This window comes from Gigantopelta aegis, chromosome 7 (assembly GCF_016097555.1).
Source record: "Gigantopelta aegis isolate Gae_Host chromosome 7, Gae_host_genome, whole genome shotgun sequence".
Taxonomy (NCBI): domain Eukaryota; kingdom Metazoa; phylum Mollusca; class Gastropoda; order Neomphalida; family Peltospiridae; genus Gigantopelta; species Gigantopelta aegis.
Genome location: NC_054705.1, coordinates 42,962,202 through 42,980,545, shown reverse-complemented (window position 1 = coordinate 42,980,545; position 18,344 = coordinate 42,962,202). Strand labels below are relative to the sequence as shown.

Sequence of the window (18,344 nt, the reverse complement as noted above, 5' to 3'; positions counted from 1 at the left end):
CATCGTGGTAACACGGTAACTACAGGTAGGCGGGTGGTTAGATATGAAGGCTACATCGTGGAAACACGGTCACTACAGGTAGGCGGGTGGTTAGATATGAACGCTACATCGTGGTAACACGGTCACTACAGGTAGGCGGGTGGTTACATATGAAGGCTACATCGTGGTAACACGGTCACTACAGGCGGGTAGGCGGGTGGTTAGATATGAAGACTACATCGTGGCAACACGGTCACTACAGGTAGGCGGGTGGTTAGATATGAAGGCTACATCGTGGTAACACGGTCACTACAGGCAGGTAGGCGGGTGGTTAGATATGAAGGCTACATCGTGGTAACACGGTCACTACATGCGGGTAGGCGGGTGGTTAGATATGAAGGCTACATCGTGGTAACACGGTCACTACAGGCGGGTAGGCGGGTGGTTAGATATGAAGGCTACATCGTGGTAACACGGTCACTACAGGCGGGTGGTTAGATATGAAGGTAGCATCGTGGTAACACGATCACTATAGGCGGGTGGTTAGACATGAAGGCTACATCGTGGTGACACGGTCAGTACAGGCGGGTAGGCGGGTTGTTAGATACGAAGGCTACATCGTGGTAACACGGTCTGTACAGGCGGGTAGGCGGGTGGTTAGATATGAAGGCTACATCGTGGTAACACGGTCTGTACAGGCGGGTAGGCGGGTGGTTAGATATGAAGGCTACATCGTGGTAACACGGTCACTACAGGCGGGTAGGCGGGTGGTTAGATATGAAGGCTACATCGTGGTAACACGGTCTGTACAGGCGGGTAGGCGGGTGGTTAGATATGAAGGCTACATCGTGGTAACACGGTCACTACAGGCGGGTAGGCGGGTGGTTAGATATGAAGGCTACATCGTGGTAACACGGTCACTACAGGCGGGTAGGCGGGTGGTTAGATATGAAGGCTACATCGTGGTAACACGGTCACTACAGGTGGGTAGGCGGGTGGTTAGATATGAAGGCTACATCATGGTAACACAGTCAGTACAGGTGAGTAGGCGGGTGGTTAGATATGAAGGCTACATCGTGGTAACACGTTCACTACAGGTGGGTAGGCGGGTGGTTAGATATGAAGGCTACATCGTGGTAACACAGTCAGTACAGGTGAGTAGGCGGGTGGTTAGATATGAAGGCTACATCGTGGTAACACGGTCATCATAGGCGGGTAGGTGGGTGGTTAGTTAGATATGAAGGCTACATCGTGGTAACACGGCCAGTACAGGCGGGTAGGCGGGTGGTTAGATATGAAGGCTACATCGTGGTAACACGGTCACTACAGGTGGGCGGTTAGATATGAAAGCTACATCGTGGTAACATGGTCCATACAGGCGAGTAGGTGGGTGTTTAGATATATGAAAGCTACATCGTGGTAACACGGTCAGTACAGGCGGGTGGTTAGATATGTGCTCTAGTGGTGTCGTTAAACAAAACAAACGTGTTGCCTATAGCCTATATTAGAAACATACTTATCTGCCCTTGATTTGCATAGCGCATAGCGGCCCCAATCAGCCACTAAATGACTTCCGGCGCATTCACGCTCCAGTCGCTTGCAACAAAGGCCCTTTGTTGCTACTGAATTGTGGAGTAGTCATCGACTTGTTCTTTTATTTTTTGACGTTAATAAAGTTTTATATTACTATTATTGTTTGTCAGATTGAGTGCAATCTCCTTCTTTTACAGAAAAAAAAAAGTACAATATGTTTTGTGCGCAACAGAAATACTTACGAACACGTCTTGGGGAGACCAAGAAAAAAGAACTCATTGATGACCGACTCGTTAAAACGGCTTCTTAATAAAGTTTTGATATTTGCAATTAATATGCATGTGTTTGTGTATATATATCACTGTGTACGAACGGAAGTGTACATTAATTTGACTAAATGACTGGCTGCGATTTTCTGTATCTCTAGCTGCATTATTAACTACGACCTATGCTGTAGGCTAGTTAATAACGAAACTAACGATACAGAAATTCACTTCCTCGCCGAACCACAGAAAATAGATGACTTTGTGAAACTTGCAAATAACGCCGACTCTCAAAGAATTAAGGACGAGTTTTTCCAAATAGGACAGTTCCCTCCTGTTATCGAATGTGTAGTTGGCACACATCTTTCTGGGGTGCGTCGAGTGTATCTTTAACTTCCTCGTACTTTTACGCCGAAAATAAATTTTCAATTTGAGAATAATTAGACTTTCTGCCTTTTTGTTGCTGCATTTAACTCACAACTCATATCGAATGTTCATTACAGATGTAACTATTATCCTATCACAAAATTACCAACATTACATTTGAAAGGGACGTGTGTAAAGCAATTGATATGGTGTTGTCAAGGATTGCACGTGTGCCAATATGCTTATCAGACAACTATGGAGCAGCATGTTTAACATGCTTTTATGGATTACGTTTTAGCTACCAGCTCTGTAGCAATGAACTAGGCATTTAGAAGCTTGCTAACATCTAGCAACCAACTAAGTTAGATGCCTTTTATGAATTTGGCCCCCGTTTGCTAGGCGATGTTTTGTTTTTCAGGACGACAATGCCCGTGCTCACCGTGCACGAATCGTCAATGCTCACCTCGAGCAGCACAACATCTATTCAATGCCATGGCCAGCAAAGATCCCAGACCATTCCCCCATTGAACACATGATTCATACGCAGGATGCTTCGTCGACTGAATGAATGTCGGACACATCGTGGCAGTATCACCCACTACTGATAAAAAAACGTCAACTTTCAAATTTCACTTCTGACCCCAATCGTCCTTCAAGATCTTTGGTGGTCATAAAACCTACTGTAATACTGAACTGCCGGTTGTAATGTTTTCTCAATTAATTCACTATTATCATATAACCATTCTCCACAGCTAATATACCTTACAATTGTGGCAATTGTAAATACTTATTAGAGTTCCCCTACCTTTTTTGAAGAGTATATAATACAAATTTAATACAAATGTGATTAATGTTTGTCACTGTTACGGCACTGTATATCACTTGTCTTGATCCAGCAACAGCAACGATGTCACACACACACACACACACACACGTACCTCCCCCCCCCCCCCCCCTCCATCCCCATGCCACCTTCCAACGCCACTGGTATATGTACATACATCGATAAAACGTTTATTTTAAATGTGCCGGTTCGTCTGGGTTATGTTTTTGGTTGTGCGTGTGTACTGGTGCGTGGGCTTGTTTTGTAGGCTATTGTTTATTTGGGGACAGATTTGTTGCTGTTACTGGGGTTTTCTTTTTTTATTGGGGGGGGGGGGGTTTAGGGGAGGGGTCGGGTCATGCAGCCCCGGAAATACATTGACCCCCCCTCCCACACACACACACGCGTACCCCCCCCCCCCCCATGCCACCTTCCTACGCCACTGGTATATGTACATACATCGATAAAACGTTTATTTTAAATGTTCCGGTTCGTCTGGGTTATGTTTTTGGTTGTGCGTGTGTACTGGTGCGTGGGCTTGTTTTGTAGGCTATTGTTTATTTGGGGACAGATTTGTTGTTGTTACTGGGGTTTTCTTTTTTTATTTGGGGGGGGGAGGTTTTTAGGGGAGGGGTCGGGTCATGCAGCCCCGGAAATACATTGACCCCCCCACACACACACCCCCCCCCCCCCCCCCCCCCCATGCCACCTTCCTACGCCATTGGTATATGTACATACATCGATAAAACGTTTATTTTAAATGTGCCGGTTCGTCTGGGTTATGTTTTTGGTTGTGCGTGTGTACTGGTGCGTGGGCTTGTTTTGTAGGCTATTGTTTATTTGGGGACAGATTTGTTGTTGTTACTGGGGTTTTCTTTTTTTATTTGGGGGGGGGGAGGTTTTTAGGGGGGGGGTCGGGTCATGCAGCCCCGGAAATACATTGACCCCCCCACACCTCCCCCCCCCCCCATGCCACCTTCCTACGCCATTGGTATATGTACATACATCGATAAAACGTTTATTTTAAATGTGCCGGTTCGTCTGGGTTATGTTTTTGGTTGTGCGTGTGTACTGGTGCGTGGGCTTGTTTTGTAGGCTATTGTTTATTTGGGGACAGATTTGTTGTTACTGGGGTTTTCTTTTTTTATTTGGGGGGGGGGGAGGTTTTTAGGGGAGGGGTCGGGTCATGCAGCCTCGGAAATACATTGAACCCCCCCCCCCCCCCCACACACACACACACACGCACACACACATAATATAGCACGTGGTGAAGGAGACTGTTCTGATCGGAATAGTACATATAGTCCGTCCCATCCTCCTACAAAAATGTTTTGTTGTTTTTGTAAATAATTTAAGTTTGGTTTGACGTAAAAATAAAAATAAGTGTTTTGGAATTAACAAAAATATATTATTTTTGTGTGTAATTTAGAAAACAAGCGGCTCAGAAATAAATAACTTGCAGTAAATTCCATAGTATGAAATAAAATGCGTTCCCCGTGAGCCGCACTATAAACATGTTTTTATTATCTATTACAACTGTGTTATTGTCACACACAATTCATTAAAAATGCAGGTGTGTTTGTATGTTTAAATGAAATTATAATAATTAATGTGAGACCACATTGCAATTTTGAAGAAAAAAAAATTCCATGCAAGAAAACCAAAACAACCAGGGTGGGTGACAGCTCCTATATTTAACACATGGTCAGTTATAACAAAACGCAATTTCATCAACTTAATTTTTACCTGTATCATTCTTTATTTTTAAAGCATGGGTGGGGACATTTATGACGCCTGGGGCTGGCATGCATAAATCTCAGCTGAACATTCACAAACAATTGTGGTCATCGGCCATTCTTGCTGCTACCGGACCGCGCCGGAAGTGGTTAGGGGACGTAACTCTGCCTATTTTTATTCTCACGAATTTCTAATAGAGATATTACGACATCATGGCGATCCCGGGCGTATCTTCATAACGCTGCCCTTGAGCGAGTAGGAATACATTGGCCAGGATAACCACGTGACCCCCTGTGGGTCACGCGTGGCCATCACTGGGTCAGGTATTTCGTTCTTCAGGTACAGACCGTTGAGGTTGGACTCAGCGCAATGCGAGTACCACCAGGCACCGTGCACAGAGTCCGAGCAGTTGTATCCATCCTTGGCAAAACTACGATCTACGGTGGAAAACCGCCAATTGTTGTGGTACTCAAGTCCGTCACCTGGAAAGCGTAAGGAAGGAAGGAAGGAAATGTTTTATTTAACGACACACTCGACACATTGTATTTATGGTTATATGGCGTCAGACATATGGTTAAGGATCACACAGATATTCAGAGAGGAAAACCGCTGTCGTTACTTCATGGGAGTAGTATCAGGGCCTACCGGGAGTCATGACCTACTTTTCAGTGACCTTGACCTTGATGACGTCACGTGACCTCGTCCTACTGGCCCTAACCTACTTAGACTGGCCTTGACCTTGATGACGTCACGGACTACTGTACCGTGTGCAACGTCCTACTGACCCGGCCCCGACCTACTTAGACTGACCCTGTCCTACTTAGTCTAATCCTGACCTATTTAGCCCGACCCCGATCCGTCGTACTTAGCAACGCCCGTGCTATCCTGTCTGTAGGATCCCTTGCTACTAATGGGAAAGTGCAGGGGGGGTTTTCCTCTCTAAAACTGTCAGAAGTATGTTTCACATCCAATAGCCAATGATTCATAAATCGAGTGCTCTAGTGGTGTCGTTAACCTACCACTTCTAAGGACTCTGCCCGACGCGAGGTAGTGTATTTATTTTTAGCGCCCTGAATGATGAATGGTTATCACTGTTTATATCCGGGAAGCGGTGGTATCTTGTGTTGGCAGTCTCTAAATAAAATACTCTTCGGAACTAGAAGTTACATTCTTAAAGACGTGAAATAAGAAATGATTTAAATAAGTGTAAAATAGAATTGTCGTCCCACTATGTCTCCCGCGCTAGCGCATTCACAAGATTATTATTAACTGACCTATTTCGTCACTTCATTCCGCGCTTCGCCGCTCGCACATATAATAGTTTAAATGACAGATTTTGTTGATGTCTTGGTAGCTCAGTCGTTAGCGTAGTCGACTTTAGCGTGAAAAGTACGTCGTTCGTATCTCATGTGGGGAAATTATATTTTCCTATTATTTTTAAAACAAAATAATAATTTATAGTTTGTTTTTATTTTACTTATTTACTTACTTATTTATTTGTTTATTTATTTATTATGTTACGATTTTTTTTCAAGCATCCTCTAATAACCCTGTGGGGACGGGACGTAGCTCAGTGTTCCCTTGATGTGGGTCGGTCTGGTATATATCCAGCCAATGCTCCACAACTGGACAACGGTATGTACTATCCTGTCTGTGGGATGGTGTAGGATCCCTTGCTGCTAATAAAAAGAAAAGTAGCCCATGCAGTGGCGACAGCGGGTTTTCTCAATCAATATCTGTGTGGTCCTTAACCATATGTTTGACGCCATATAACCGTAAATAAAATGTGTTGAGTGCGTCGTTAAATAAAACATTTCTTTCTTTCTTGTATAACCATAAATAAAATATATTGAGTAAATAAAACATTTCCTTCCTCGTAAAATAAAGATTAATTGAATACAAATATTTTGTTTTGTTTTAGTCATAGGAAAAGAAAGACATATTTGTCTCGAAGAAAGGAATGTTTGTTAAGAAGAAAGGCATATGTGTTAAGGAGAAGAAAGGAATAATTGTTAAAGGAGAAGAAAGGGATGTGTGTGTGTGTGTGTGTGTGTGTGTGTGTGTGTGTGTGTGTGTGTGAAAGAGAGTGAAACATCCCCAGCCCATTGCTTTGAAGAAAGAACGCGTGACTGCAACTGAACTCTCCGACCTAAACTATGATCTTTTAGCTGCATTTTAAACACAAGTATTTCCCTAGAGTACAAACCTTTTTACAGGGCTTTTTTAATTACCAAATAGGTAAATACAGTGGTCGATCTAGGATCGATCCCCGTCGGTGGCCCATTAAGTTATAGCCAACTAGTGTATTATATCTGGTATATCAAAGATCGTGGTATGTTCTGTCTTGTACACACAGCTCTTGCTACTATAAAGTAGCGGTAGAAATATCCAATCACAAATCTAGTCATAGAGTAAAAAACTCAAAAAACAAACGCAATGTTTTGGTTTTTCATTTATTTCTAAATTACAAATCACTGACACATATATAAAATGGACACACACTGGGTTACATCGAGAGGCCTTAAGGGCGACATGTGAATAATATGAGTGTTCATTTCTCTTCATCATCGTCGTCCTCCTCATCGTCGGTATCGTCGTCGTCTTGTTCATCCAAATATTCGCCGATCCATGAACGATACTGATTTAATTTAGAACGAATCTGTGGTCTCACATCTTTGTCTGGATTCACAAACTGTAAAAATTTTCTGGTGTTGGGACCTTTGTCAAAGTAATGCATATAGGTCAGAAAGCGAGAGTACGTGTCACTTTCGTAGGCGGGTATGCCTGGTAATTTTCTCTTGAATGCGTTTCTTTGCATAATTTGCAGGTAGAGCTCTTTCTTCGACAGTGGTTGCAACTCTTCTGAGACATTCGCCGTTACGTTCGTGCTTTTATACCATTCGGACGGTCTCTAAACCATCAGGCTGAAGACGCCAATGTTCGGGTGTGATCGGTTTCAAGTCCACCAAGAGATGTCCGTAGGGCCTGTGGGTAGCTTCCTCAAACTGATGCATGAAATGACTAGTGTTTTCCGGATACATCTGCCGTGCCAAAGTCAGAACTTGCTGCTTGTCGATGGGGTTGTTGAACAGCGCTAGATAATGGCAGTTTCTTCTCTGTGTCGGGTCCTTGCTGTGATACAGGTTCATGTTTGATAGCGATGACGGATAAGTTTCTGTGATGACTTCCTTCTGTGAACAGGTCGGTGATCCTTGGGTCTTTATTAGCCATACACATCAGGTCGTCCAACACGATGAGATTTCTGACTCTGGGATCCAAATAACGATCCTTTTCCAAATTCTCAGGTATACCTTGAACAAATTTCACTCGAGCAACCATTTTGATCGTATCATAGAGGGGTTGCCATCGTTTGTAGAGCCAGTTGATGCGCTGGGGAGGCGGCTGGATTTTACCATCCCTTAGCAGTTTGTACAACAAAACTGTCTTTCCACACGACGTGGGTCCCGACACGATCATGGTGAACGGACGTAACAATCTTAGGGGCTGCTGCTGCAGCGGATCAGGAGCTATAGGAGCCCTATGAGCAGGAGCTATAGGAGCCAGAGGAGCAGGAGCTATATGAGCTAGAGGAGCCAGTGGAGCTGTAGGAGCCGGAGCAGGAGCTATAGGAGCCAGAGGAGCAGGAGCTATAGGAGCCCTATGAGCAGGAGCTATAGGAGCCAGAGGAGCAGGAGCTATATGAGCTAGAGGAGCCAGAGGAGCTATAGGAGCCAGAGCAAGAGCTATAGGAGCTATAGGAGCCAGAGGAGCAGGAGCTATAGGAGCCCTAGGAGCAGGAGCTATAGGAGCCAGAGGAGCTATAGGAGCCCTAGGAGCCAGAGGAGCTATAGGAGCCAGAGCAGGAGCTATAGGAGCCAGAGGAGCAGGAGCTATAGGAGCCAGAGGAGCAGGAGCTATATGAGCTAGAGGAGCCAGAGGAGCTATAGGAGCCAGAGCAGGAGCTATAGGAGCTATAGGAGCCAGAGAAGCTATATGAGCCCTAGGAGCCGGAGCCGGAGCCAGAGGAGCCGGAGCTATAGGAGCCATAGGAGCCTGGAGTTGAGCTGAATGGAAGGTCTTCCAATGACGTAGCATATTTGATGGTTTTGAAAAAGTCTTTGGACATACGGGACACGATCTTTTGTTCATGACATGTTCCGGAATAAACAAATTCTGATTCATGATGTTGATTGTTGAAGTGTTCGACGTGAACTGACGATGTTGAAACTGCCATGCCCCCTTTTATAGCCTTCTCAGAAATGCTTGTGCCGTTTTTGCCCAGTCTGCTCTCGTCGTTTCTGTTCCACGCCACTCTCTTGACGTTTCCGTTTCTGCTCGGCCTTGGCTTGCTCTACCACTTGTTGTGTTGGGGAGACCATGACGACTTTGGGTGTCGGGGACTTGTTCTGTTCCTCTTTTTCTTTTTTCCACGTGGGATCGTAGAGTTCTAGACATCGATCCACACTGTACATGATCTGACTTTTCCCACCACGTTGCACTGGAAAATGAGGTTGAAGTTTACCTTCTGTCTGCAGTTTATAGAAACGGGTCCACTTATCCACGTCGGTTACATATAACTTGTACTGGTCTGACATGTTGCTCCTCTGAAAGTTCTACCTCAAATGACGAGTTTTCCAAAACTATTTTACTTATATACCTTATGACGCATAAAGATATGGTACAGGAATGTTTGAATGTGTGTGATACGTATGAGCAGTGTCCCTCCTCCCAAGCACAAATCTCATCGTGCGAGCTCCCCAAAATAATCGTTACCAAAATATTACCCTTTACAAGTGTTACTACCATAGGGACACGTCCAGAGATACACTCATGGACCCAGGACATAAATAAGAAAGCAAAACCTGTTATTCACGGTTTTATTCACAACATACAACATGATAACATAGCACACAAGTGTCTAAAACATTTAATGTCTGAACAGGTTGTTCACATAAGGACATCTTGGAGAGAGTCTGTAATGTTCCATCACTGGGTCGTCTGTCTTCTTCCATCGGTAGACGCGAAGTCCGCATCAGTAACAGGTGATGGCATCGTGGTCTCCCGTGTAGTAGAAACCGGCCTTGGCAAGTTCTTTTGGTTTTTGACGTAATTGTATGGGCCACCGAGCATACGTCAGCATCCGGGCATAGAAATGTCTCATTTCGGGACGATGACAGAACACGTAACGTCTCGAATAGCAATCTTCCTCACAGGCAGCATCTGTTTCACAGGCAGCATCTGTTTCACAGGCAGCATCCGTCTGATCTGTGGGTTCATCCACGAGTTCGCCATCTTCAGTTCCAACCCCAATGTCACGTGTAGCATCCGTTTGATCCATGAAATGTTCTTCTTGTTTGGTAGCCACTCTTGATTGTATGTCTTTCTGAACATTTGCAGACCAAGACGTCGTCCTCGTCGCTACTGCTGCTGCTACTAAGACTGCTCGAATATCCCGATGCCATCTTCTTCGTTCCAGATAGAGTGCAACAAGACACAAGAATGTCAGAATCATAAAACACGTCTGTTCTCTAGCACAGTCACAAAGCAAATGAAGTGTAAACCATAAATCCATTCTTTTATACCTTCGAGTTCATCCAAAACAAAACTCGTTCACCACTGGTGACACTCGTTAGGGTTGCAGAAGTTACACTGAAGAAATCCCATCTGGTTTTGATGGTCGTCTTGCATGGCGCAGGGCACAATCGAGTTCAGCTCTGGTACAAAGTCACACATGACTGTGAAACAGCCTTTCAGTTTCTCCCATTGTTGTAGAGAAAGGAATAGTCCCTTCTTCGAAGGTTTCACGGATTTAGTTTCATCACACCACCACCACTGACGCAGGTCCACCCCAGCTGACTTGGACGTTGGCACCAAGGTGTCTGAACAATTTGTTGTCTTTCCCCTGGTTTAATGCTGAAATTGTTTCGTCAATTTGGCTTTTACATCCACACAGTTCGATCCACTGTTTAAGACTAAGGACAATACCTCGCTTGGTGGGGAAAGTTTTCCTATTGTCACTGTCAAATTTCCTTATGTGATTATGTGAATAGCAGTGTCCCCTTTCCATAACTTGGCCACCACGTAGACGTTAGTTCCAAGTTCTAGACGGCATCTCACTTCATCACTTGTGGAACAGGCCATCTCTGGATTGCACGTAGATCTGACCGTTTTCGGCAAGCGAATGACAATGAAACCGTATCTAGCCTTTTTATACTCTTTCGTGCCAGCCTAAGTAGGTCAGGGGCCGGGTCAGTAGGACGTTGTACACGGCACAGTAGGCCAGTCTAAGTAGGTCAAGGTCAGTCTAAGTAGGTCAGGGTCAGTCTAAGTAGGTCGGGGCCGGGTCAGTAGGACGTTGCACACGGCACAGTAGTCCGTGACGTCATCAAGGTCAAGGCCAGTCTAAGTAGGTCAGGGCCAGTAGGACGAGGTCACGTGACGTCATCAAGGTCAAGGTCACTGAAAAGTAGGTCATGACTCCCGGTAGGCCCTGATACTACTCATGGGCTAATCTTTCCGATTAACAGCAAGGGATCTTTTATATGCACCATCCTACAGACAGGATAGTACATACCACGGCCTTTGTTACACCAGTTGTGGAGCACTTGCTGGAACGAGAAATAGCCCAATGAGCACACCGACGGGGATCGATCCTAGATCGATCGCGCATCCGGCGAGCGCTATACCACTGAGCTACGCCCCGCCACCCTAGAAAGAGAGTTAGTAATATCTAGAACGAGAAAGAGAGTTAGGAATATCTAGAACGAGAAAGAGAGTTAGGAATATCTAGAACGAGAGAGAGTGTTAGTAATATCTAGAACGAGAAAGAGAGTTAGTAATATCTAGAACGAGAAAGAGTTAGTAATATCTAGAACGAGAACTCTGACCGTAAGACCGCAAAACGGACGCGTGGACAGTTACAGGTTTTTTTCATTGAAACATATTGTGTTGCTTTTTAAAGAACAAATGGATTAGGCACAAGTTATACAACTTACTAGACCTTCTTCATAATACATACATATTACGACAGTAATATATACTCTTTAAAAAAAGTAGGGGAACTCTAATAAGAATTTACAATTGCCAAAATTGTAAGGAATATTAGCTGTGGGGAATGGTTATATGATAATAGTGAATTAATTGGGCAAACATTACAACAGGTAGTTCAGTATTACAGTAGGTTTTGTGACCACCAAAGATCTTAAAGGATGATTGGGGTCAGAAGTGAAATTTGAAAGTTGACGGGTTTTTTATCAGTAAATCGCAAATTCAAACAATAAAAATGACTGAAAACAAAACAATAACAACTGTATGATCAACAGAATGAAAAAGATTGACAGAAATAATATTCCACAGTGATTAATGGACCTTCGTGGAAATTGTCAAAATCGAGAATGACTCCCACTTACGTGTACGGGGCAACTGTGTGATGCATGTGCAAACTATGGAAAGTGTTTCGGTATGTTGATAAACAGACCTGAACGTTCTTTACTAGGATGTCTATGGTCAAAACGTATGTTCGGTCTAATAGTTGATATTAACATTAATATTTCAAGTTCCCCTACTTTTTTGAAGAATATATTTTTGCAATTTAAATATGAACAAACATAAATATTTGTTGAAAAAGAGAAAGAAGAAAGAATAAAGGGAACAGAAAAAAAGACGCAATAAAGTTTTCTGTGTTCTATAATTAGACAGCAGGTTTGCTAAAGGAATAGAATACATAGAATAGAATAGATGTTTAACGACACCCCAGCACGGATATACATTGGCTGTTGGGTGTCAAACTGTGGTAAGTGTAACGATCTTACTTATATAATTGCTAAAGGAAAACAGAAAACACAAACAAACAAACAGTGTCCTGACTGTGGAGTGAGGCTGAAATAGAGTCATGCTACCTCGGAACACTTTCTTGGAGCAGGGTGCAGTTTCCGCCCCAACCCACCCCCACCCATCTGCACGCGTGCCTGAATATAAACAAAGACGTGATTTATTAATCATTGGCTATTGGATGTCAAACATTTAGTAGTTTTGACGCATAGTCGTAGAGATTAAAGTTAAACAGTTTTGTTTAACGACACCACTAGAGCACATTGATTTATGAATCATCTGCTATTGGATGTCAGACATTTTATATTTTCCGTTAGTAGCAAGGGATCTTTTATATGCACCATCCTACAGACAGGACAGTGCATACCACGGCCTTGATATACTAGTCGTGGTGCACTAGCTGGGACGAGAAATAGCCCAATGGGTCCAACGACGGGGATCGATCCTAGACCGACCGCGCATCAAGCGAACGCTTTACCACTGAACGACGTCGCGCCCCTATAGGGGTGAGAAGATGCCAGTAATGGGAGGGGTCAGTAACACATGAATTCGCCTGCATCAAGGGGTGTGTGTATTTTCAGAGTTTGACGGGGTGGGGCGGTTTAATATGTTTAGCAACACCTCACATTCTAAATTAAAAATCATATGCTCTAACGTGGTGATTCTGACAACTCGGAGACGCATATAGACAGGCCGGGTGAGGCAGAGAGGCAGACAAAAAGACCGACAGTCGCACATACGCACGCACGCACACACACGCACACACTTTTAAGAAGCATTTACCTGCATCCCCGGTATACTGCCCTACATTGAGCCGAAAATACTCGTCCTCTGACGCTATGGTGAAGTTCCGGTAGAGGGCGTACGAGGTGTTACCGTCAAAGTCTTCCAAGTCCACTCTGAGATCGTACACGCCTTGGTTAGTCAGTCGATGGATGTTTGTGTTTCCTGGAAACCAGAATAATGTTAAAATACATAGACAACAGATCGTACACGCCTTGGTTAGTCAGTCGATGGATGTTTGTGTTTACTGGACACCAGAACAGTGTTAAAATACATAGACAACAGATCGTACACACCTTGGTTAGTCAGTCGATGGGTGTTTGTGTTTCCTGGAAACCAGAACAGTGTTGTTAAAATACATAGACAACAGATCGTACACACCTTGGTTAGTCAGTCGATGGGTGTTTGTGTTTCCTGGAAACGAGAACAATGTTGTTACAATACATTGACAACAGATCGTACACGCCTTGATTAGTCAGTCGATGGATGTTTGTGTTTCCTAGAAACCAGAACAATATTGTTAAAATACATAGACAAGAGATCATACACGCCTTGGTTAGTCAGTCGATGGATGTTTGTGTTTCCTGGAAAACAGAACAGTGAAAGAAAGGTTATTTACGGTTATATGGCGTCAGACATATGGTTAAGGACCACACAGATTTTGAGAAGAAACCCGCTGTCGCCACTACATGGGCTACTCTTTCCGATTAGCAGCAAGGGATCTTTTATATGCGCTTCCCACAGGCAGAATAGCACAAACCATGGCCTTTGTTGAACCAGTTATGGATCACTGGTCGGTGCAAGTGGTTTACACCTACCCATTGAGCCTTGCGGAACACTCACTCAGGGTTTGGAGTCAGTATCTGGATTAAAAATCCCATGCCTCGACTGTGATCCGAACCCAGTACGTACCAGCCTGTAGACCGATGGCCTAACCACGACGCCACCGAGGCCAGTACCAGAACAGTGTTGTTACAATACATACACAACAGATTGTACACGCCTTGGTTAGTCAGGCGATGGATGTTTGTGTTTCCTGAAAACCAGAACAGTGTTATTATAAATATAGACAACAGATCGTACACGTCTTGGTCAGTCAGTCGATGGATGTTTGTGTTTCCTGGAAACCAGCCCTAAGTTCAGCAACTATTTGATTGGTTCCCGACGTGGCCATTTAGTTAAAAGTGAGGTGCATAATCCAGTCTGGCGGACGTTTTGCTGCTCGGTCTGGCTGAACGCAGCCCTGAACACATCAAGGCTAATATTCGTTCCTAGTATTCAGCCTTGATACATGTCGTCAAGAAATCGTGCCACAAAATGCTTAAATTTCATTGGATGCGATGAGATGTGATTGCAACGAATCGCAACGCTCCTTATAGATTCCCTTGTTATTGTAAACAAAGATGGCAGCGTCAGCGTCCTACGGTTAATTTTTGATATTGCTTTCAAGATTGTCACATGTTACCGATGCTGTGATTGGTCAGCGATGTCATCGTGTAAGGGACATAATCGGTGTTACAAATTTTCTTCCAATAGAGGGCGCTAGTAGTGGATATCAGTAATCTTGACTACATGTATCAAGGCTGAATACGAGGAACGAATATTAGCCTTGATTTATAAAGATGCCCCCTTCACATACACGGATTTTTCTTACGAGTCCTTACGGATCGCACAAATTCACGGATCCTTACGATTTGGCCACTTTTACAACCGATTTAAGAGTTGTTACAAGTTATTACGAGCAATTTACGGTTTATTACGGATTATTATGAGTTATTACGATGTATTTATGGCAAAATTCCACGATTTGTTACGAGTTGTCACGGATAACTACGAGCAACTTACGGACATTTTACGAGCTTTTTACGGATTGTTACGAGTATATTACAGAATGTTACTATTCATCGAAGCTTTTACGTGTTAGTTACGACCTGTTTACGTGTTGTTACGAGTTAGTTACGAGTATTTAAAAAAATATAAATCCTGCAAATCTCAATGTATCATCATTCGACGACTGACAGAGAGGTGACTTCTAGGACTTCTTGATAACAACTGAAAATGAAGTGTTCGATTTTGCAGCTTTTATACCTTTCCCCAAATCGTAAACAATACGTAAGAATACGTAAAGTATACGTATCTATTCGTAAAGTACTCGTAACTACACGTAAAGTGCTCGTAATAACTCGTAACAATCCGTAAAGCCATCGTAACACGACCCCAATGAAATCGTAAAGAACACGTAAGCACTCGTAATAATCCGTAAATAAATCGTAAACTAACCGTAACAAATCGTACAAAAAATTGTCACGAGTCATTTACGGATTCTTGCGAGGAGTTTACGGATGGTTACGTGTTGTTGCGAGCGGTTTACGATACTTACGGATTGTTACGAGTTATTTACGGAAAAATCAATCCGTGGACAATCGTAAGAAGATTTTCGACATGTCAAAAAAATTGCCTCTCCTTTCACGAATCCTTAAGAGTGTCTGCGAGTTGTTGCGAGTTGTGACGAGTTATTTACGGATACCAGCGAGTTATTTACGGATGCTTGCGATTGACTACGAGTTGGCGATCCGTAAGGACTCGTAAGAAAAATCCGTGTATGTGAAGGGGGTATAAAATACATATATTTCATTCTACATGGGCTCGGTTTAGGATCGATCTCTGTCAGTGGGCCCATTGGGCTATTTATCGGTCTAGCCAGTGCACAGTATATCGACTGGTATATCAAAGGCCGTGGTATGTGTCTGTGAGATAGTGCTACTAATGAAAACTGTAGCGGGTTTCCAGTCTAAGATTATGTCAGAATTACCAAATGTCTGACATCAAATAAACGATGATTGATAAATCAATGTGCTCTAGTGGTGTCGTTAAACAAAAACAAACTGTTAATCTCAACTCCTATCATCGATCGCTGCCATGAACTCCAATTCTCTATTTCTTAACCTCAACTCCTACCATCAGTCGCTGCTGTCAACTCCAAGTCTCGGTTCTTAACCTCAACTCCTACCATCAATCGCTACTGTCAACTCCAAGTCTCAATTCTTAACCTCAACTCCTACCATCAATCGCTACTGTCAACTCCAAGTCTCAGTTCTTAACCTCAACTCCTACCATCAATCGCTGCTGTCAACTCCAAGTGTGAGTTCTTAACCTCAACTCCTACATCAATCGCTACTGTCAACTCCAAGTCTCAGTTCTTAACCTCAACTCCTACCATCAATCGCTACTGTCAACTCCAAGTCTCAGTTCTTAACCTCAACTCCTACCATCAATCGCTACTGTCAGCTCCAAGTCTCAGTTCTTAACCTCAACTCCTACCATCAATCGCTGCTGTCAACTCCAAGTGTGAGTACTTAACCTCAACTCCTACATCAATCGCTACTGTCAACTCCAAGTCTCAGTTCTTAACCTCAACTCCTACCATCAATCGCTACTGTCAACTCCAAGTCTCAGTTCTTAACCTCAACTCCTACATCAATCGCTACTGTCAACTCCAAGTCTCAATTCGTAACCTCACTCCTACCATCAATCGCTACTGTCAACTCGAAGTCTCAATTCTTAACCTCAACTCCTACCATCAATCGCTTCTCACAATTCTTATTTTCAGCTCTTAACCCCAATGTCTGCTCTAAATCCCTGCGTTTTACAACCACCTGTATAACTGGCTTACCTAACCAGAACTCGTTTTGTAAATCTCCGAATCCGTCTCTATATTCGTTCCACTTTTTGTAAAAATCTTGTGATCCGTCGGTCCGTCGCTGGATTATCTGCAGAAAAGAAACTCCCATTATAAATATGGAACACCGTTAGTTTCAGCCGGCGCATATTGTTATAATATGAAAATTCCAACAAAATATTTAATAGAACCTATCACACGAAACTGCAGAGGGCGATGCAACTGCTACAAAGCCAAGTGGTGGATATGTATCTGTGTTTCTGTGCTGAACAGTGTACCAGTATATATGTTGTTAGCGTTTTTTAGTTTTGGATGGTTTATCATTAGCTGGTTATTTCAAATGAACGTATCGTGTAGATGAGCACTAGTCTAAATATCTTCCGTGAATTGAGATTCTTGGGCGCCATTTTGGACAAAGAAAATTTGACGTTATCAAATATTATTGCTATTCCTAAATTCCAAAATCTATATCCCAGCATTTGAGATCGTGGGGGGGGGGGGGGGGGGGGGGGGGGGTTTATTTTGTTGTTGCTTTATTTGGTTGGTTTGTTTGCTGTTTGTTTTGTTTTGTTGTTTATTGTTTTTTGTTTTTGTTTTGTTTTGTGTTTGTTTTTGTTGTTTTTTGTTTGTTGTTGTTTTTTTTTGTTTTTGTTTTTTTGGGGGGGGGTAATTTAATTTAATTTTATTTTATTATTATTTTGGAGGGGTTGGTTGTTTTGTTTGGACTTTTCTTGGTTCTTTTCTCTGGGTTTTTTCCTTTGTATTTTTTGGGTGGGTGGTTGTTTTGGTGTTTTTATTGTGTGTGTGTGTGTGTGTGGGGGGGGGGGGGGTTACACCTCGTACGCTCGTTCCATTCTTAACTTAAGAATGGAACGAGCGTACGAGGTGTAACCCACACACAAGTTAAGGTATTATTATTATTACAAGTTAAGGTATTATTATTATTACAAGTTAAGGTATTATTATTATTACAAGTTAAGGTATTATTATATGCATCTGGTAACTCACCAACCAGCCGCCATTAACCGAGGCCAGTTCACAAAACACACTGATTGGTGCTCCACCGTCACGTGGCTGAACCGTGTAAACCCCGTCTGTGGAGCCACCGTTCCTCATGACGTCATAACAGTCCACCTGTACGTCTGTAACTAGATCTGTAACAGTGTAAGGAAATTAATAATATCGTAATATTAGTTTAAACTTAAAAGTGTTATGTTAAAGTTGCAATAATTGCGGTTCACGCCAAAAATATTTATCAATTTTTGCTTTGAAACATACAGTTTATATCTTATGTTATATGCCTATAAAAAAAATAAAACCAAATAATTTCATTTACAAGTAGATTGTTTGT

The 18,344-nt window shown here is 43.1% G+C and overlaps 1 protein-coding gene across 1 annotated transcript; it reads right to left on the bottom strand.

The window, feature by feature from the left end:
* Positions 1–4,712: 4,712 nt before the first annotated feature.
* Positions 4,713–18,138, bottom strand: LOC121376870 (techylectin-5B-like). The gene is made up of 4 exons (XM_041504654.1): positions 18,002–18,138; positions 16,988–17,084; positions 13,315–13,479; positions 4,713–5,183 (listed from the first exon to the last, which is right to left on the bottom strand). Exons 1-4 carry the CDS (start codon positions 18,107–18,109, stop codon positions 4,912–4,914), a joined length of 642 nt encoding a protein of 213 aa, XP_041360588.1. The 5' UTR covers positions 18,110–18,138; the 3' UTR covers positions 4,713–4,911.
* Between the last annotated feature and the right edge of the window lie 206 nt (positions 18,139–18,344).

Coding starts and splice junctions, on each gene's coding strand:
- LOC121376870 (XM_041504654.1), bottom strand. CDS start 18,109: ATGAGGAACGGTGGCTCCACAGACGGGGTTTACACGGTTCAGCCACGT. Junction 17,085..18,001: donor CGGTTAATGGCGGCTGGTTG/GTGAGTTACCAG, acceptor TCTTTTCTGCAG/ATAATCCAGCGACGGACCGA. Junction 5,184..13,314: donor GCAGTATACCGGGGATGCAG/GTAAATGCTTCT, acceptor TACGCTTTCCAG/GTGACGGACTTGAGTACCAC.